General features: G+C 42.4%; 2 protein-coding genes across 2 annotated transcripts in view; both read left to right on the top strand.

Annotated features, from left to right (window-relative positions):
- The window catches only part of pdlim2 (PDZ and LIM domain 2 (mystique)), a 41,434-nt gene extending 29,378 nt beyond the window's left edge, over positions 1-12,056 (top strand). The window contains exons 7-10 of the mRNA XM_034692347.1: positions 2,665-2,783; positions 7,384-7,532; positions 8,233-8,344; positions 10,740-12,056. Coding sequence (XP_034548238.1) covers positions 2,665-2,783; positions 7,384-7,532; positions 8,233-8,344; positions 10,740-10,932 — 573 coding nt within the window. The 3' untranslated portion in view covers positions 10,933-12,056. The remainder of the gene's footprint in view (positions 1-2,664; positions 2,784-7,383; positions 7,533-8,232; positions 8,345-10,739) is intronic.
- Positions 12,057-16,470: 4,414 nt separating this feature from the next.
- adgra2 (adhesion G protein-coupled receptor A2) overlaps positions 16,471-21,471 on the top strand; it is a 43,421-nt gene continuing 38,420 nt past the window's right edge. Inside the window, exon 1 of the mRNA XM_034691016.1 lies at positions 16,471-17,592. Within this exon, the coding sequence (XP_034546907.1) occupies positions 17,285-17,592 (308 nt within the window). The 5' untranslated portion in view covers positions 16,471-17,284. The remainder of the gene's footprint in view (positions 17,593-21,471) is intronic.

Below are 21,471 nucleotides of genomic sequence, written 5' to 3'. Positions count from 1 at the left end.
CAAACTGCTCCAACTTTGGCGGAAGTAGTTTGTTTGTACAGATTTCAAGCAATATTGTTGTATCAGCTCAAGGCCAGCTCAGCATACCAGTGACTTGCCCTAATGATCCCCGGTTTGTTGACTATGAGCTCCTAATTACAGTACAGTGCATCTTTAATAAGAGCTTCCTCCTCTCTGCAGCCACAGAAACCTGGAAGAATCTGCCAGTGACTTTCTCCAGTGGTCTCCCGCCTCCTAGACAAAATAATAGGCCTTCCTCGGCCCGCCTGTGCCCCTCCCTGAGTTTGTTGATGCGTGAGACACAGGGACAGCGTTGGCAGTGGCACGGTGCAGTTTACGTTGCAGCGCTGAGACAAGCCGTGTGTAATGGTTTGAAGTCTAACAATGGAGCAGTGATGATTTTAGAACAAAGATGTTTGGGGGAGCCCGGTTTCAGCCAGCCGTGCCATGGTAACTGCTATAAAGGGCTGGCATCGTAGACTGGAGAATGGATGATGTGATGGATGAGCTGCTCTGGTGGTACAGACAAAGTTTTTTTGAACTCTCTAAGGCCGAGCTCTTGTTTTTTTCTTCTTCTTTTGTTGTCTTTTACTTCATTGCATTCCTCTTGAGTCATATAGATCTGAGTTGAAATTCTTGGGCCGTTAGGGAGCATGAAGATCCACATCCAGTAGCCAGACACTTATGTAACATCGGCTTTGTTTGCATTAGAGTAGATTCATATGCACATACTGAGTGGCTTCACTGGATCTCCCTGACAGAATCCCTAAAACATGCATGTCTGTCAGGTATATGCCCCTGAGATAGTTTCACAGCAGGAGAGAGTGAAGACGTCTCTATTCCTGCACTATGATGATATGGAATATGTGATCCTATTGGCCTGCAGTTATTATTCCGGGTTTATCCTGGGAGGAATAGCAGTGAGACATCCCAATGATTGCTTCTGGTAAAGGCTTCCTGGCACGCACCGCTGATCTGCCCACTCACCGAGGAGAGAGCAAAGGAAAATTGGACTCAATTGGGAACAGAGACATTGTTCAAAGAGTTGCCGAATTGGAAGCTGGTGCTGGCATCGCACACATGAATCTTTGACTCTGCCACTGTGTCAGCATCCAGCTCCAGCATCAGCTTCAGCTGGAGCCTCAGTCGTGCACTGGTTCAAAAAAGAAAAACTGTGTGGAGGCGTTTCTGCTTTGGATGGAGCCTGTGTAACACGGATGCCAGCTGGTGTCACTTGAGGGGGAAAAACAGTCAGTGAGCCTTATTGTGAAACTTGTTCTCTCTGTGGGCTGTTTGATTTCACTCACATTTTTTCCTGGACTGTGTTCAGACTTAAAATGAAGTAATAACTCTGTTTCCCAGGCAAATTGGGTGTAGGGAAACAGTTTGAGGACTTCTTTACACCAACAAACAGTTGTTTCCTTTAGTTTGCATATTGAACAGTGCATGACTGTGCTGTCTGTGGTCAGTGGTGGTCAGTTCCACAGGAGCACACAGTCAGATACCAGGCGGTGTTGTGGTTAAAAACAATTTGTTTGTTGGGATTCCTGACAGTAAAAGTGTCTGTGGTGAGTTATGTGCTGTGCAGACTCAGTCCAGGTGTGCTGGGTGTTTAGTGCAAACATGTGCGTGAAGTCCACTGACCAAACTCTCTCTTCTGACACAATCAAACTTCAATAAGTCAACCTTTATTGCTGCCTTTCATTCCTGAAGATACCAGCAGCAATAAAAAGAAGCCATTGGCACATCTGTTGAGTCCTCTGCTCATACGCCTCTTGTAGATATGTGGCGCCCTCTTCTGTCCAAAGACAGTCACTTAACTTCCTGAATCACACTTTGCTTTGAGCAGAAAATGTCAGACCTTTCTATATGAAACTTCTTCTCTCATGTCCTGATGAGGGAAAGTGTTTAAAACCACCATAAATAATTATAAGATTTAAACTGCATCTGGAAGCGATTCAAGCACTTACTGGATTTTTCCCATCAGACCATCGCTTGAGTCTGTGCCAAACATCTGTTGCCACACGATCAGCTGAGGGGCTGAAGTGCAGCGCTGATATAAAGGGTGATCAAGATAAATTATGTTGAGTCAGACTGCTGCGATCATTTAGACTGATGAGCATGCAGCACAGGAATGTTGGGTGTGACTCATGCAATAGAAACTTTGATAATGAATGATGTCCTGTGCTCTCAAATAAAGAATCATACACAAAACTCTCAGTCTAATATAGAGCTGCTGATGACAGGTCTGCAGTGTCCTTTCTGTTCTGTCTCCACACATGGATCTCATTCATCCTGCTGGTGAATCCCCCCTGTTTTGATCTTGACTGATTATATCCTACATGTCAGTCCGTCCGACATGCTTTATTCCAGGTTGTCATACACTACAGTCTGCTAAGATTTAGAGCTTCCTGAAACAAGGACTCCACATTTCAGTGCCAATATGTGCAGCAGTAATCCAGAAATACTGCAGCCTCTGTGCTGAACATAGCTCTTTGTTGGACTTTTTTTTTTTTTTACAGTAACATTGCATCATGGTCTAAGAACTTGCTCACTGTCTCAATAGATTCTTCAACTCTGGTCTGCAAAGTCTCTTTCAGCTGCTGCAGGGAGTTTCATGCTAATTCACTCTCTCTTGCTTTGTTGTGTCCTCTTCCTTCTTAGGAGTTCTCCCCTTCAGACTACAGGAATAACTCCGTGTCCAGCAGAACCCCGACCCCACCAGGGCGCTACTCACCTCAGAGCCCCACTGAGCGGGATGTGCCCACGTCCCCTCGTCGCAGGTAAAAAAACAAACACTTATATTAACACATGTTCAAACACCATGTGTCAAAGTAACTGATATGTGACTGTTATCCTCCAATCAGGATCACAATCAGCTTTTATTGGCCAAGTATGTGCACACAGAGAAGGAATTTGACTCTGTTTTAAGAGGCTGTTTTTGCACAAACACAAAGACATGTGGCAGGGCTGAATCGCACAGACCATGTACAAGGGCTACAGTGCTTGCCGCAGGTGGCTCAGATTAAAATTCATTCCATGTCCTTTTGCTCCATGTCACTCCCCACTAGGGATGGGCATTTCAAGCCAAAACACTATTCGATAGTCACTGGCATCTATTCAGTGATTAATCGTTATCAAGCCCCCATTAGTAGCGGGCACCGGCAGAGTCAGTCTCGACCTGTCAGCCATTTCTGAATCTCATACCACTACACATGTATTCCCAGCAACTGTCACTACTGTTTTCTTCTTCTTTTTTTGCTGTTTAATGCAGTAAGCATTCTTCTTATTCTGTTATTTAATGCGGATAGCAAACAGCTTCAAAACGCTCTACAGCCACAGTATGGCGGGAACACTGTATCACAACCAGGGGTCGGTAAAACCATGTCTGTGGTAGAAACGATGAAAAATGGTACATTTAAGATCGATAATATTCCCATTACTTTTTCTTTTTTTTTTCTTTAATTAGTATTTTATTGATTTTTACATAAGACTTATCACATTTGGGTGAAAAACAAATATCTATTTTTTTTAAATGAAACACAATATGTAAATGAAATAATAATAACAATATAAATGAACAGATAGATAAGAATAAACACATTTAACTAATAATAATTGAAACCAAACCCACAGTTAAAAAAACAAACAACAACAACAAAAAAGAAACAGAAAAGAAAAGAAAAACAGACATGCACCATGATCAACTCCAATTTAATAGCAACAATACAATTCTATACAGTATGTGTGCCTTAGTTCAAACTTGATTTTTAATAGGTGAATGAATATTTCTCGCATTCGAAAATCAAGACCTGTCCTGTCCTCTCCATACATAAATGCAATAACACAATAGTTTGATGATAATCATTACCAATCAGGAACCTTTGGTTGCAATAACACATTGAGTAGAAGTTTGATAAAATCTTAAGGAATCAACCACGGATGGGTCAAATTTTCAGCAATCGGTTTGTGATGGTTCTTGATTGATTGGTAACGTGGGAAACAATGTTAACTGCCCAACATACTCAACATGCAAAACAACCTATAAATGATTTCTGTCAACTTTTACTTTCTCATTACAACTTTAAAAACATTGTAACACTCTTCAGTGATTTAAGTGTTTGACTACAGAAGATGACTTCCTCACTAACAAACATTTATGCCTGATGAGCAGGCAGCGATTCAGCTCTATCTGTAAGCAAGTACAGTAACCCAGTAATTCAAGACTTGATGATAAACATGATTTTAACTCAACAATTTTAATTGGTTTAAAGTAAAACAAAAACTTTCATAGTTGCAACTTCCTGTTAAAAAAAAAACCCACTACATTTTTATGTTTCGACAGGCTTGACCAAGGTGTTGTCACCTGTGCTCTGTCAGACACATTTCCAATATTAAATCCTCACCTTCGACCGCTGAGCAGCTGCTGACTCTTAGTGTTTCGACTTGTTTTGCAGCTGCACTCAGAGTCGACAGCTCCAAATGAATGTGGAGCCTTTGGGAAACACTATCTCCTGTCTGCCACCTGCACTGCAGTTTGCTTTTCCTGTCCCGCCCCCTCTAATGAGGTGCTGCAGCTGTAATTTGACTCATTGCATAGCGTGCAGGTGCTGCCCTGTGTTTTTGGATTCACTTGACTTACACTCAGTGTTTTTTTCTCTCAGCAGTCATGAAAATCTTCTTTTAGTCTCCATCATAATCTTTTGTATCCACTGTCTCAGCTGGAGAACTGCTGTGTGTGTTCTCACAGTGCAGGGTGGTTGACTTTGGCCCCAGTGCCCCCCCCCCCCACTACCTCTTGGGTTACCAGGGCTAGTGATATGACGTGTCAGCAACTGCAGTCATATCCAAACACCCCATATTCCCAAAAAATGTCTGATTTAACTCCCCCTGATCGGCCCCCTGTCTGTAGCCCCCAGCCTGCACACAAGGCCTCTCCCTGCTGCTCCCAGCCAATCACACACTCAGTGACACCCATGTTCCCACCCCTTTTGTGTCGCATGGCCAATGAGTTTGAGCCTGGAGGCACACCTTTCGGTCAGACTCTTGTTTTTCTGTCTGGTCCAGTTCGGAGAGAGGTGTGTGTTCTGCATCTGCATGTGTGTGCTGATTTTTCTGTTCTATGAGAGTTACAACTACAGAGTTAGAAAAACAGGGACAGTTACGGGACAGAATAGTTGAGCTCTCTTCTTTCTTGAGGTGAGTCTTGTCATTTTGAGTATTGTCATTTTGATTTCTTTTGTCTGGATGTAGAAACTTTAGCTTAATGCTCCTCTGCTCTGGTTTGAGAAATGTGGGTTTAATTTAGTCTTGTTATCCTGGACATGTTGTGGCTACAGTCATGTGCTTTGACTAGATCCTAATCATTGTTCCTCTGAGCTGAGTCTGACTTCAGAAAGCAGCACACATTCATTGTATGGATGTGAGAAGATTTTAAAAGCCCAAAACATAGAGGACAAACCTTTCTTTTGTGAAATCTTAACTCCTCTTTCAGCAGAAGTCTGCCTGTTCATATCAGTGTTCCCTCTCACCCTATCCTCTGTTATTTGTTTCCCTCCCATTTGACCTCGACTTTCCATTTGTTTTGAGATTGCAATTTCAGCAGGGTCGGGGAGTGAAGCGAAAAAAGGGGAAATGAACCGAGGGTGGAGCTGAGCATGTGGAGAACTTGGAGGGTGTTCTTTTAGAGGTCTGGTTTCAATTTGAATCATGCTCTGGGATGCAGGGGAAAGGAGTCTGAGCATTTGCTTTGGTCGCATATTTGTTGTCTTGTCTGTTTACCATTTCTTGTTTCAGCCATGTTCGTTTAGCGAGAAGCCTAAACCTTGAGCTGCAATCCTTGTGACAATAAAACATGTATGAAAGCACATAAACAGACAATCTTGTACCCTGTTAAACCCCATGAACATTTGAGATGTGTATGGTTCATTTGCATTTAAAAGCACATAAATGTCCATCATTATTGGTGCTGTAAAACAGAGTTAATTCTTATGCACATTGAAACAATATAAAAACACCATGACAATGATGCCTTTTAGACTCAGAAGCCACTTCAGGCATCAGCCGAATTCTCACACAGTCACGCAGTGATCTGAAACCCTACAGAGTCCAAAGTCTCTCATGACAAACAGCTAAATGTCTTGGCTGACCAAGTCCGCCACCTGACCGCAACCAGCTGAGCATGTGTTTCACAGACCCTCCAACACACAGGACTAGAAATCCCTGCTGCACAGAGCATCACCAGGGAAGACACCAAGCCTGTGCTGGTGTTTGTGATTTATTAAAACCGCAGACTACAAGCGTACAGAACAGTAACTTCATGTTTGCATGTTTGAGGTTTTGGGTAGTAGTCTCGGAGAATGTTCTCCGTAGCACAGGTGTTGGCTAAAGAGTAAATATTTGGGCAGATTTGTTGCAAGTGACGACTGATGGGACAGTCGTCAGGTTGAGTTGACCGAGACAGGCTGACAGTGAGGCTACAGGTGGAAAGCATCAAACCACTCCTGGCTTGTGTTGTGTGTAGTGCACCAACCGGTTCCTGCAGCTCACACCAGAAAAACACACTTTGTTCCTCTGTCTCCCTTTTACTTTGTTTTTCATTACACTTTTGACTCCCATTATATGATCCTGCATGGTGGGATGGGATTGCTTTCAACATCACATTAAGTATGGAAGAAGTAGTAAAAATAATGTCTTTCCCTTCACACCGGGGATGAAGAATTTGCTTGTAAAATGAGCTACTGTTCTTTCTTCTACTGTCTTAATGAGCTGACGGCGTAAACTACCTGAAGGGGAAAGCTTCCTGTCTCCACCCACCTCCTCCTGAGCATTAAGTGACAGGAAACGCCCACAGGATGAAAGTTAGAAGATGTTTTTTTATGGATGTTGTCTTGGCTGTTTAGTAGATTATCACCAAAAGGAACATTTCTTGTGCCCTTCATTTTCTGTGTGAGGAATAGGATTTCTTTGTAACTTGTACAAAAATGATTGAACCTTATAGTTGTTATAGTTGCTCTCTCACAGACTTCATAGCTTCTGTCGTCAGTGTTATTTTCTGTGTATTTTTGCCCTGAGGCTGTTTTCTAAGTCAGAACAACTCCTCTGGTAAGTGGATATGTCAGAGTCCTGTTGAGCTTAACGGGTGATTGAACGATGTTTTGGTCCCTTGCCCGTGGTGAGCAATCTAGGCTTCATAGTCGAAGGTCAAAGCCTCAAAGGCAGCTGCTGCCCCTTCCTTCATTTCCTCTGGATTTAGTTGCACCAGACTCACAAGTCTCTTATAAACGTACATTTTCTGCTGAACACATCACTAGGGGGCTCAGCATATCACTTCAGAGAGTGTGATAACCTGTGATCTCTTTCTTTTGTTTCGTCACTCTACAGCAGTTCGAGCTCTGAATTTAACATGCAGAGGTTCGACAAGGAGTCAGAGGTGTACAAGATGATCCAGGAAAACAAGGAGTCCCGCACAGCGCCTCGTCAGTCCAACACCTTTAAAATGCTGCAGGAGGTCCTGGAGGCCGATGAGAAAGGTGAGAGTGTGAACAATATAAAGGAGAGGTAACGACTGACTATTTAAACAAGCAGCTTTTAAAAGTGTCCCTTTACAACACATCTGGGAAAAACTCTAGTATGGTTTTCAATGATTGGAACATCAACGTGTTTGCATTGACGAGCTAAAACAATTGGTTTGCATTCATTTTCTAGATTTATGCAGTTGGTTTATCCCTTTAACCCCTTTGCACGGGCTGTCAAATAATGCAAAGGGATTCATATCCAGTGCAACATAAATTATATCATTTCCCACAGATGTCTTTTAGAATCATCCCTGGTGTAATGTGCAGAACAAGCCAGTGTCAATTCTGTCCATCTGGCCGTCACCTGTGCAGGATGTGCTGAACAGCTCTCCTGTGAGCACTTTATGATGTGAACAGCATGTCATGGAATGTGTCTGTCCTCCTCTCGCCCCCCTCTAGTTTGATAAATGTCGGGGTAAATAAGTCCAGATCGCGATAACATTCTTTCATGACGTGATAATGACCGATGTGTGCGAAGCCATCACTTGAAGCGTGTCCCGTGGGTGATGAGCTGTGATCACAAGGGGGAAACACAAACACGCTCCACTGACAGACATACATGGTACTGATGTGATGAGTAGAGAAATGCAGACCTGTCAGAACAGCACTATGGGCAGCTGTGTTCATTTGTGTGAATTTGTGTGTGTGACCTCAGAGGCAGTCGTGCGGTTCCCAGGGAAACTCTCACCCAACCCACCCCAAACCAGCACAGCAGTGGGAGGAGCCCGGAAAAACCACACCTGTGATAAGTGTGGCACCAGCATTCTGTAAGTTCACTGTCACCTGCAATGACGCGTTTACTGGAATAACAAAGGTGTGTCAGTAATTTCAATGATGGTTTGGCCTGCAGGGAAAGATGTTCCACAAGCATTTAGCCTGTCTGCCTGTACTATTAGTATCATTAGTACATGTTGAAGTGGAGTCCAAGAAACAATCAGTTAAATCTACTGGTGCATTGGTTTCTGAATGTACTTTTCATTTTCTTATTACTGAATCAAGTAAAAAATTATTTGCATATTTTATTTTTGTCCTAAACACATCAGATATGAATTAGACACAAACAAATAAGAAACAAATAGGACAAATAAATAAACATTTAAACAAAAGAAAACAGGAACACATACAAACAAGCGCTCATTAAATAAAAGTAAGCTGATTGAAAATAAAAATAAACCCATTGTTCGTTCACAACTCAAATGATGCCTCATTGCAACAACAGCAATAATTTTATCAACATATATTTGTATTTTAATATTTGAATTAGACTTTATAAACTAAAACCACTATCATGGCAATGTTTAATGCATCATATGTAAATGCTTCTTAAAACTAGAAGTGAGGGAGGGAGGGACTTGTGGCAGTCACTGATTGGCTTGTTAAACAATAGTGAGCTAGAGAACATACAAACCCTTCCACAATGAAGACCCATAGATGCAAAGCTAGATTTTAAGCCCCATGGTCCATTGGAGAGGGGCATCAAATGTTAATAAAACATTTTTTTGGATGCAGGAAGAGTCATCAAATTATTTTCTATCATGTAGATTGTGTCTGAAATTATTCACCCATTCACTCCTGTCTACTCACTGGAGAGCATAATTTAAAGGACTTTATTAAACAGAGGTCAATTTTCATTTTAATGTATTTTAAAAGTCCATCTAAGAACAGGAAATGCAAATTAACTAAGGCTGGAAATGCTGTAGTGTGTGATATTGGCTTTACTCCCATTACAAGCAAACATTAAATACAACCCCAATTTTGAAAAATGCTGGGACACTGTAAAATCTTAACAAAAACAGTTTGCAAGTCATTTTCACCCTATATTTAATTGAAGTGCAACATACCAAACGTTAAAACTGTAAAAATGTATTATCTTATGGAAAATATATGCTCATTTCAACAGAACTGTGTGCTAATAGCAAGCTGGGTGGTTCATCTACTCTTTAGAGAAGAGGACAAAGTGTCCAGGATTTCAAAAAGGATATCAAATTTGGATTTATCAGACCACTCAACAGTTTCCCTCTTAGCCTCAGTCCATCTTAAATAGACTGGGCCAAGAGGAGCCATCAGCAGTTCTAATCATGTTTGCATATTGTTTCTTCTTTGCATGGTACAGATGTAACCCTCCTGTTATGTTGCGGGTCAAATTGACCCTTTTTAAAGTAAAAAAAAAAAAAATGTTAAGTATTTTTTCGGTATGAAACTTCTTCGGCTTGGCTTAAAAAGGTGAAATGAACCTGTCAAATGAAAATGGTTAATTTCAAATATTTGCAACCCCCTTTGCATTTATAGATATAGATACTGTTTGTGGCTCAATTTGACCCGGAAGTCAAGGTGGAGGATAAAAGGGGTCAGAAGTGTCAAATACTAATTGTTTCTTTGCAACTGTGTGACATATTTCATCCCAATCCTACACACACACACACACACATACACACACCCTTTTATTTGACTGAATTTCCCCCCCGGGATAAATAAAGTATTTCTGATTCTGATTCTGATTTTAACGTGAATTTTCATTAAAAAGGAGTGAGATATCCTCATTAAACCATGATATGTGAGGATTAAAGAACACTATTGCACTGAATATGGATTTAAATGCTTATTAATGGAGTTACTAATGAGATTAAATAAATGTTTATTGGGATTTTTGGGTGTTCTGACACTCTTTGATAATTAAATATGCCCTGCGTTAAATTGACCCAGGAACATTATTGCTGTTCCTGAGAAACAAACATAACAGGAGGGTTAACCTGCATTTGTAGATGGAACAACAAACTGTGTTCACAGACGATGGCTTTTGAAAGTGTATTTGAGCCCATGCAGTAATTTCCACTACAGAGTCATGTCTGTTTTGAATGCAGTGAGAGCCCAAAGGTCAAACTGGGGTCAGACTTTTTTATTATTATTATTGTCTGTTGTCTGTTATGTGTAAAGACAATAATTATCTACAATGTTGTTTTTCTTCATTGTTAAGCCAAACACTTTCATATCAGACACATAAAAAAGTCAAAACAACTCTTGAATTAATGGTAACATGAGGTTAGACAGCTGAAGTCTCTGGCTAAAAGCCAGTATGCTCACTTGTTTGTGAAGAATCTAAAAATCAGCTGTAAGCAATGTGAGGTGTTTATCTACCGTCTGACCGCATTCGTCTCTCCACAGCACGCTGGCCGTACGCATCACAGACGACCATTACCGCCACTCAGAGTGCTACACCTGCACGGATTGCGGTCTTAACCTCAGGATGAGAGGTCACTTCTGGTTTGGAGATGAGATGTACTGTGAGAAGCACGCCAATCACAGGCACCAAAACCAAGGGAGCAACCCTCAAACCACTGTGTCCCCCCGCCATTAAGTCTGCTTGCCTCCCACCTGCTCTGCTCTGCTCTGGACCGAGACTGCTGCATGTCTACCTGAAGCTCCACCTCTCCTGACTCAGACAGACCTTTTAAAATAAGGGTGTGGAGGTGGACACTGGTCAACAGCACAGCCCAGGATATGCTTTTGTGATCACATTTAACCACATTTTGCAATATAATGATTCACTTTCTTGCCTTTCTTCTATCAGTATGAAAATTGGGGCTTTTTTTTCTTTTGAATAGCCAATCTGCAACGGCCTCTTTAGGTCTATTCTTAGCTCTAATGATGCACAGCTGCTGTGGCCTCGAGCCACATTACATTACAATAAGGCCAGTTTTATAAACTCCAATGCTTTAGACACACTCAACAGGACCGTCTCTCTGACCCCGAGGGTCCGGACTATCAGCTGAACCTCCTGATGACACAAAGGGACCAAAATCTCACCTACACTGCATGCCAACTTAAAAATGTACTGTACACAGAAAGTGCTGTGTGGGTTCAAGCTTTCACTTGCAGAGGTGTGGTGGCTTCTGCTTGACTTTCCTCTGTGTGAGACTGTGTGAGACTGTGTGTGTGTGTGTGTGTGTGTGTGTGTGTGTGTGTGTGTGTGTGTGTGTGTGTGTGTGTGTGTGTGTGTGTGTGTGTGTGTGTGTGTGTGTGTGTGTGTGTGTGTGTGTGTGTGTGTGTGTGTGTGTGTGTGTGTGTGTGTGTGTGTGTGAGAGAGAGAAAGAGAAGAAAGGTCTGAGTTGTTATAGACACACAGCAGTTTGTGATTTTGCGCTAGAGTCAGGCCAAAAGCCCTCAAGATTTTCTACATTTCTTTTTTAAGAAGAATTTATGAGTAGAAATAATGAAAAAAATATATTTACTGGCTTGTTTTGCTGTTTTGTTTCTTATGAGGGACTATAGATTCATACGATATACAAATATTTTGATGTTTTTGTGATTGAACTGTATTCTATAATATAGATCATTTAAAGAGCATAATGTATGCACAGTGCATTTAGTGTGAGAAGAGTTGATGGTGATACTACACATGTCCAGTTACAGCAGTACTCCCCGATACACTATGTTTTCATTTCATGTGGCACTTAATAAAATCGCACAACTTGAAGCTTCCTCGCTGATGATGATGATAATGATGATAATGATGATGATGATTATGTGTGATTTACATCAGGTGAGAGGGTAAATGTGTCACTATGCATATCTTTGCTATGCTTACATTACATGAGTTTACTTCACAATATTGATCTATGACAGGTGGCAGACAGCAGTTCAATCAGTAGAGACAAAGTTTGAAGATTAAAGGTTATTTATTACAACTTAATGAATAATGAAACTTGACAGAAATCTTTGGCGGAAGGACTCCATGGGGATAATTTTGTGAGTGTAGGATGTGTCCAGACACTGGTGGTGGTGGTTGATGAATTCTAGGAATTGAAGACTTTGTGGAGACCAGGTGGAGATGGGGAGGTGGATGTGAATGCAAGAAGGAACTAGCTGGAGAGAGAGACACACATTTAAAGATAAAGCAGAAAGTTGATAGGCTGACGATAAGGGCGTGCCACTGAGCTATTGGATGACAGCCGCCACTGATTAACCAATGACCGCTACGGAGCATGCAGCTAGAAGCGGGTGAGCTATTGAACGAGGGAGAGGAGAGTTAAACAACTGCTGTGATTGATTTTATAGTCTTCCTGTCTGAACTTTCGCTAGAGCTACATTTGATTCTGTCCCTTTTTTGTATTTATAGATCACGTATTGTTGAATGTTCATTTGACCTTTTTTCCCCCCATTGCTGTGAGAGCACAGCTGAACTTCTAGCAATTACTCCAGTCGTTGATGCATCTAGATTAGTTTCAATGGGTGTAAGTTATTAATGTTAGTTTATAGCCTTTTTACAACTCACAATGCACCCTCCATTTATCAATAGATCAATCTCAATCAACCTTATTTGTATCGTGCCAAATCACAACAAATCTTATCTCAAGATGCTTTTACAAATAGAAGGTCTAGGCCATACTCTATGTTAAATTATTAACAAAGACCCAACATCAAAACAGGATAAGACTCAATCTTATCTCATCTTAATCCACCATGAGCATTGCACCATGCCGTATTTAGCTAGTTACAGCGGCAAGGAAAAACTTCCTTTTAATGGGCAGAAACCTCGAGCAGAACCAGACTCATGTTAGACAACCATCTGCCTCGACTGAGTTGGGGTTTGAAAGAGGAATGGAGGAGAAAAAGAAAGGGAGAGAGATGATAGTGATGAGATGAATAGTAGTAGTAGCTGTTGCCGCTGAACCAATCGAGTATACAAAAAACTGATTGACGTAGATGAAAAAAAAATTATAGTATGTTTCCTGTTCAGATTCCCAGTTTACCTTTGACCTTTTAACCTTATAGAGACAGATGATCAGAGTATTCAAGGTTAAAAAGAAAAAAAGGGGTGTGGACATGTCCCTGTACTGAAAGGACAGGTTTGTCAAGTAGGGTGTCACCAAAGTCTGACAGAACACAGGTACAGTAATGCTGCATTTTTCAGAATGAGTTCTAACTTGAGTGCCTTGTAGGAACTTTAGATGTTGAGTTTGAATGAAACTATTTCAAAATGTACTGTAAGTCGTTAAGACGGGTAGTAATACTTACTTTATGGTGCCTTTAGCTGGAAACATAACTAGCAAAGCTTATTTTGAAAAATATTATTTTGATTCACCCTGCTGACCAGGAGAGGGCAGCATTACTGCAGTTTCAAATACACCCAAGCCCTTTGGAAACACAGGAAAGTTGAGGAGGGGGGGAACTATGGTAGAACAATGACCAATGCATCCATAATTTCAGAACGTGTTATGCATCAAATGCTGATTTCATTACAGATTTAGAAATCTGGACCTTCAATCAATCAATCAATCAATCAATCAATCAATCAATCTTTATTTATATAGCGTCAAATAACAACTAATATTATCCTAAGATGCTTTCCAAACAGAGCAGGTCTAGACTGTACACTATGTTACATTATTAACAAAGACCCAAAATCAAGACAGGATAAGATCCAGTCCCACCTTACAGACAGGACTCAGTCTTATCTCATTGTTATCCACCATGAGCAGAGCACTTTGCAGTTAAGGCATCAAGGAAAAACGTCCTTTTAAAAGGCAGAAACCTCGAGCAGAACCAGACTCATGTTCGTCAGCCATCTGCCTTGAGAGATTACATTTTTAGGAAACATCAGTTTGTCTAAACACACAGAAATGAATAGATTTAGTTCTTCCTTTAATGTGGATCCCAAAATAAAATGTACCTACTGTAAATACTGTACATAAATAGCATCATAACACTGATGCATTATTAATACACTGTATGTATAGCATTAAGTGCTACTTGCCACGACTGCTTCTAGGTCTCCTGCCAATAATAATTCTTAATGATGGACAGAGGTATTTAGTGTTAAAGATATGGCTCCACATTATGATTTGATAACCTCATAAACTGCTGAACCGGCGGGTTTAATGCCCCCATAAATCCTTAATTAAAACCATCCATGCAGGAAGCGGAAAGACTGGTTAGCTTGACAGAGGGGGTGGGGCTTATGTGTGCTGCACATCCCACCACTAGATGTCATGGCCTCCTCAAGAGAAGACTATAAGAGCGCCTTGGAGTGGGTCTGTTGTTTTCTTTCTTTTGTTTATCCTCTGGCAGAAGCTGTAAGTATGCCTCACTCTGAGCCGTCACTCGGTCTGGTTTACATCTCTGATTGCAGCAAAAGGAAAAAAAACAAAAACTCATTGTTTTGAGACATTTCTGTTTGATTCAGAGGACGACTATGGGAACATGTCCATTCATCAGTCACCTCTTGTACGGTCTGTCTTACATCTCAAAAGCTTGCATAACTACCTCCAAACGCTCCCCTAAGACATTATCTCAGCTCTCCTTGTTGAGCCTGGGAGCTGCTCTGCGTTCCACCTTTCCTCCCTGACGTTCTCCCATTTCTCAACACCCCACCTGGAATGGAGTCCAGATGTGGAGCATGGAGACGGAGAGATTGCTTTGCTTTGCTATAAGGAACGAGGGAGGGCTGGAGAGAAAATGTTGGAACGACATTAAAGTTTGTCTGGATGCCATTAAGTACAATTTGATGTAATGTGCAGTTTGGGACGTGACATTTTAAATGGAAACTGTGCTCACCAGATGAGAGAGATTTGGGCTTTGCAGAGTCAGAGGGGGGTGTTGTACTTGAAGCTTTATTTAACAGCTTGGATAAACAGCCCTCTGTTTCAGGCGCCCGTCCGCTCCTTGTGCTTTATTTCAATAATCACTCTGGCTTTCCAGAGTACAGTATCATATACAGGAATAACAAACCCGGGGTCCACTGTGCGGGTCAGAGCACAGTGCACCATTATACTGCAGGCTGTGCTTGCATGACTGAGGTGCCTGCAGTCTGGATTTGTCAGCGAATACATGTCAAGCCCAATTGCAGAACTTTTCTTTTCAAAATCTTTCCTGTTTCACCTTCTCATATTTTGAAATTCTCTCCAGATTTGAATCGCTCGACTCTCCATCCTCCCGGGCCTCTTGGATATCAAACAGTATTTTTAAAAGAAAAATGTATTTCAGGAACTTTCCACACACAAAGGCAAAACTGTGAAAAGCAGACGTTGAGGAAGTTTATGATCCTCTGTAGTTTTTGGAACCCACGTTGGATTCTTTCCGGGGGGAAATTTCATATTTATTTTAGAAAAGTCGTTCTTTCAACAAAAGATTTGAGTCATTAGAATATTTTTCTTGTAGAGTATCTCAGAATCTAAGAGGCTTTGTCAACATGCAAGAGTACTGCCAGCCCATTTATCTATCTGACAACAATCAGGACATAAAGTCATTGACAGACACTAACTCTTAGTTCAGTTTGAGTTTGTCTCAAGTTCTTGTCAGTGTTTTTGAAAATGTGTCTGCAATTACAGGAAAGCTACAGTGGCAATCCACTACAGTACCTTTATGTTGCCAGTGGCCTCCAAGTAGACATAAAAGCTTTCTGGTATAGAAAACAACCCACAAACTCATCTCCGATATGTAACCATCTTCAACACAACAGCTGAGTCTCCTTTCACTTGTGTCAGAACTTCGTTTCAGAATTGTTATTGCTCACACGCTCACACACACGCTCACACACACACACAATACGCCAGAGACCTTCAGCATCCATTCACAACTTTAGTTGGTAATCAAGTCCTTCCTGCGTTCTAAAACCTGGATGGAAACAGACAATCAAGATCAATCAGCTTTTCATATGGCAGTGTTATAATAAATTTTCCCTGCATCATGTTAGGTGTGAAGTCTTATTGTTATGTGGAACAATATGTATACTCCAGGCCTTTCTTTCTCTCAGACATGAAGATGACTTAATAAGCCACTGTTCTCTTTTTCTTCTCCTCTGCACTTTACCAAACACTGTTCCCCGCCAAAACAACTTCAAGAACCTTCTGGGTTGTGTGTTGAAGTGGGATAAAGGTGTGCGTTCTGACCTCAGGTGGGGTTCCTCCCTGGTTCCAATGTAAAACCTCCTCTCTGTCTCTCAGTCCAAGCTGAATGCGCTAGGACCGCGGGGACCAGTGCGCAGGCGCAGACGGAACAGGCGCACTTGGGGTTGCAACTAAGTGAGTTTGAGTGTGACAGAGGCAGGCAGGCAAAAACCGCTAGATTTTGGGAATTACACAGGAGCCGATGTAGATCAGCACAAGTCTTGTCCGAACCTTTCATCTCAGTTTGAATGTGTTGGAGGTTTCGTTTCAGAGCGATCATCAGGGACCTTCAAGATCCGGGAAAAGCGCGGAGGAAAACTTTAATGAGAGTAGCGGCACAACTGAGAAAAGTTTGAGAAAATCTTTTTTTTTTTAACTTTTTCTAAGAAAAAGTGACAGCGAGCCTCTGGCTGTGACTCCTTGGTGTCCCACTAACCTCTGGATTAACTCTTGGAGAGGAAGATAGCGGTAATCTGGACACTCCCAAGTGTCCTTAAAGTGATGTAAACCTCTCGAGGTAATTAATGAGAACACCAGCTTTTTAAGAGAGAAAGTTGCGCATGTGTGGAGGTGTGTAAGGCGTCTGGATGGACTTACTCTTCCTTTGACTTCATATGGACCAGAATGAGCTGTGCGCCCGGGCTGCCATGACATGACGGGACAGTGCTGGAAAATCAGGACTGTTGATTTTTTCTAAAATGAGCGAATGAGCGGAGGACCCTCAACTTTTAAGTATTCGTTCAAGAAAATACAGTAAGATAACCCCTCATCTTCTCGACCCCCTCACCCTCCTCATTGAAAGCTTCATGTTGGAGATATGGGATGACTGGAGGCGGGGGTGCAGCTGAGGTGAGCTCCAGCCGAAGGACAATGTTTGCGCCCGGCGTTGGCATCCCTCCGCTGCCGGGGCGTCTGGTACTGATGCTGCTCCTGCTGTGCGCCTCCAAACCCAGGCTCTCCACGGCCTGTCCCGGGTTACTAGCCTCCACCAGCGGCTGCAGCTGCACGGACGAGCGGGGGAAAATGCACGGCGTCCAGGGCCAGGCTGCTGGGAGGAGAGTCAGTTGCACCAAGGAGGAGCTGAGTGAACCTCCGGATGGCAGCCTGCTGCCCAACAGGACCGTCACCCTGTGAGTCTGAACACTCTGACAAGTCCACTGTTAACTCCACAGTAATCATTTGTCACTGTAGTTTGCTGAACACACTGGGGCCACATAATGACCTGAGATTGGCGTAGTTGTTGTGCTCTGTTGTCCTTTAGTATCCTATTAAAAGTTTTATTATGCTCTATTTTCAGCCAGCATAGATTTTTCTATGGTTACATTTTTTTCAAACTATATAGGATCTATAATGTTTCCATTAACTATATACTCTGATGGTATATTTAAAATGTATACATGCATTTATGGACAAATGAGTGATGGTAAAGTTTTCCAAAAGGCCCACACACCCATGCCTCTGAACCTATGACCTCAGATTTAACTGTATTGAGGTCTTGCAGCAGTAATAAGGCTTATTAGGTCAGAAGTTTACATCTTGATCTAGTTTAACTCTGCTGTGGAGGGCTGAGCATCGCCTCTCTGTGAAGCATTTAGGGAAGATCAGCGAGAGGGCAGGCTGACTGTAGCACCCATCAAGGCCCTGCCTCTTCGACACGTCTGTCACTTTGAGTTTGACTCAGACAACTCCTTCTTTCTCCCACCAACACCCTGTCAGCATGGTGTGTCTGACTTGGCCTTGTGGAAGTAGAATGAACAGAAACACATTTTATTTTGTGTATTTTATATAAGAAAACTCCCAACCCATTTGGTGGGAATTAGACAGAAACAGTTCTTGGCTTGGTTTGGTATTTTTTAATTAAGAAGAAGTAATTTGTGTGGTATTCTTGGATCAAACTTGTAAGGGCGACATTGTGCGCCAAAACACACTATCTCTCAAGATGGATGCACCACTAATCTATCAGTGACACATATTTCTGGGGTGCTGTGTTGCAGAATGCTTTTTTCACAGCCGCTCAGACTTTCTGTAGACGTTTCCCATTCCCACAGTGTGTTACTGTCTCTGTACTCTGACCCAGTGGGAGAAATGTTAGCTGCACATGGGCACAATGTAAAAAAACATGTTCAACTGCCCCTCTGCAGCGAGCATGTGAGGTAAAGTAAGGGGATTTATGCCCCAGGAGAGCTGAAACAAGCCAGCAGTCCATTTATAGGCTCTTATGTTTCTTGCTTAATAAAGGCAGGATAAACATCTGGAGAACACATTGCTGGAAACCAGAGGGGGGAAAAAAAGAGTTGGGTGGCAGTGGTCGAGGTGATTGAAGATAATCTTCCTTCTATGCGTCTACTAATTTTGGTTGAGCTGTTTTTGTACACATGTCTAGCATTCTGTGACACATTTATGATGCTGAGTACGCAGAGCAAACATTTCCACCCTCTTTACCTTTCTGGTGTCTGGAAAGTTCATTTTCCCTAAGATTGGTTTGGTTCCTCAAGCGCCCTACTCCCGTCCTCGCTCATGACATTAGCTCCAGATGTGGAATGTGAGAAGTTGTGTTGATATTCGTGTTATTCCTGACATTCCTCAGCCCTGCTCAGAGACTACAGACAGTATCCCAGGTGCAGCAGGGAGCTTTGTCTGTGCCTTACGCTGCCTGAGTCCCTCCCTCATCGGACAGCCTGACAGCCGGCCATGCCGCCCTCTCTCTCTTGGAGGAATCTCTTCTCCGTGCTGAGCGGGTGAAGGCTGGAGGACACCAGGCTCAGGGCTTCCGGGGCCGGCTGCTATGTGTAATGCACAACAGCTGGCCCCTGTGAAACATTCCAGCTGAGGCCCCTCAGCCTCATGGGAAATCCCAACGGGGATTTGTTTATTAAAACTATTAGTTGGCTGTTTGTTGTTCCTGCCAGCCGTAAAGGAGCAACCAGTCAGCCTAACATTATCACCTCCTCCCTTGGCTTACAGTGCCTGAGCTGCACTTTGATTAAAGATTTCACATTTATCCATTTATCTGAACACACGCTTATCGCTGCTTTAGAACGCATCCTGCTATTCTCAGCCATCCGCCATTTTTTATCCCACTTTCCCTCTTTTCTTTATCTCCAGCTCCCTGTTTCGCTCCCCTTCCCACCCCCTTCTATCATGAGTTCATCCACACGCAGTAACTCTCAACCTAAATATTTAGCCGTCCTGGTAGGAAACTGCCATGTCCAAACTCTTTCCAGATGTGAGCCTGTGCAGCCTTGTGTTTAGGCCTAATTATGCACGGCTGCAGAGGAGCCGGAGCACTGAGAGAGGAAGAGGAGCGGAAGGGTAGAGAAAGGGAAATAGATAAGAGTGTGAAACAGAAAAAAGTGCTGTTGTTTGAGGGGAAATAGGGGAAAAATGAGGGAAGTGAGAGGGGATGAGCGTGAAGAGAAGAAGAAGAAGAAGAAGAAGAAGAAGAAGAAGAAGAAGAAGAAGAGGGGACCATGAGGGGAACAAAGAAGGAGAGCAGAGAGAGAGAGGATGGAGGAGGGAAAGGAGAAGCTTGGCAGGCGGTTCAGAGGGATGTGCCCCTGGAGACTGAAAGCTCCCCAGCCCCTGACTAACAGATCTTCAGCACTGGGGTGAGAGGGAGGAGGAGGAGGAGAAGACCTCCTTGATGCATCAGCATTGCTCCAAGTCTCTATTATTATCAGTCTTCTCTGTGTGAAAGAGGAACCTTTGTTATTGTGGCAATGAAAGATGTCCATGCATGCTGATGGATGCATCGCACACACGCTCATCATATAGAAACCAAGCAGTAACTCCTCTGTGTGTGCTGCATGCTGGCAGCTGTGTTTGTTTAATGTTTTAATGGAGAACAGACAAATGAGGAGAGCGTACAGTGGCAGTCTATGTGTGAAATATGCTGGTGCTTCATAGCTTGTGGTTTCAACCCAATTCAAAACTGTGCTCCTCCCTCGGCGTATTTTGCTGTCATCGTCCTCAGTGACTGATGGCTCCTGCACAGCGGGTGCCAGCCCGGGCACACATGCTCAGGGTGGGGGGTCAGTGTGCCCGTCCTTGGCCTGATGCCCCCTAACCCGAGACAGCTGCAGCGCACCACAGTTGTTGTCTGCAGCGTTGCACTTGAGACCAATTTGTCAGTGTTGCTGGCTGGAAGTCAGAGGTTTGAGATAAAAATATTCCTTTCAGGGCAGTAAAAATGTTTTTATCAGCAAGGTCACAGTTGTTAAAGTAACAGTTTATCCTTTGGCATGTGTTGCTGAACAATGGCTTAAACTATATAAAGTTTAGTTCATTCTTTGTAAGACAATACTTAGTACACCTAGTGACTGTTTTACCTACTACAATGATTGACACCACTCTAATGCCTTTATACTACATATGCAACTAAAGCTTGCACACAGTTAGCGTTAGACATGTTGTATTACAACCAAACCAGTTCTCTTCAGTAGTGAAGAGAAACAGTCATACCCAAGAGGTAATTTTTTCCTAACCAAATTTTGTGCTAATGCCTGAAACCACCAAACTTTCTCTACTCCAGTACTTTCTGTGGTAGTGTACATTTAAGCTAGTTTGCACCACACTGAAGGGAGAAGAACTCCTACCCCTTTCTTATATGCTTACAATAAGAAACAGACTGTCAGAAGATGTATAAGTGTTTGGTAAAATAAAAAACACACCTTAACCAGAAAATGCAGCTGAAAGAAATGGAGCCAGTAACTAGCTTACAGACTAGTCACAGAGAAAATAGTAAGCTGACACCGTCAAAAGCTCTCAAAATCTGCCTATAAACACTTATCAACTTCATAGCTAACTAATTAGGTAGTGTCTCTTTATTACACACGCAAAAGTGCAAGCTCTTTCCCCTATTCAAATCTTTTTAGGTAAGCAAGGCTAAGGTGACCAGTGACTAGCTTGTGAGACAGAAATTGTTCTTCACATGCATCGATGAGCAAAGTGAGTGTCTCAAGCAACTGAAAATATGTTTATTTGTGGAAAAAATAGCTTAAAAAGCAAAT

Source organism: Notolabrus celidotus, chromosome 9 (genome assembly GCF_009762535.1).
Source record: "Notolabrus celidotus isolate fNotCel1 chromosome 9, fNotCel1.pri, whole genome shotgun sequence".
NCBI classification, from domain to species: Eukaryota; Metazoa; Chordata; class Actinopteri; order Labriformes; family Labridae; genus Notolabrus; species Notolabrus celidotus.
The sequence above is the reverse complement of the archived record's forward strand: the minus strand, read 5'-3'. Positions and strand labels throughout refer to the sequence as shown.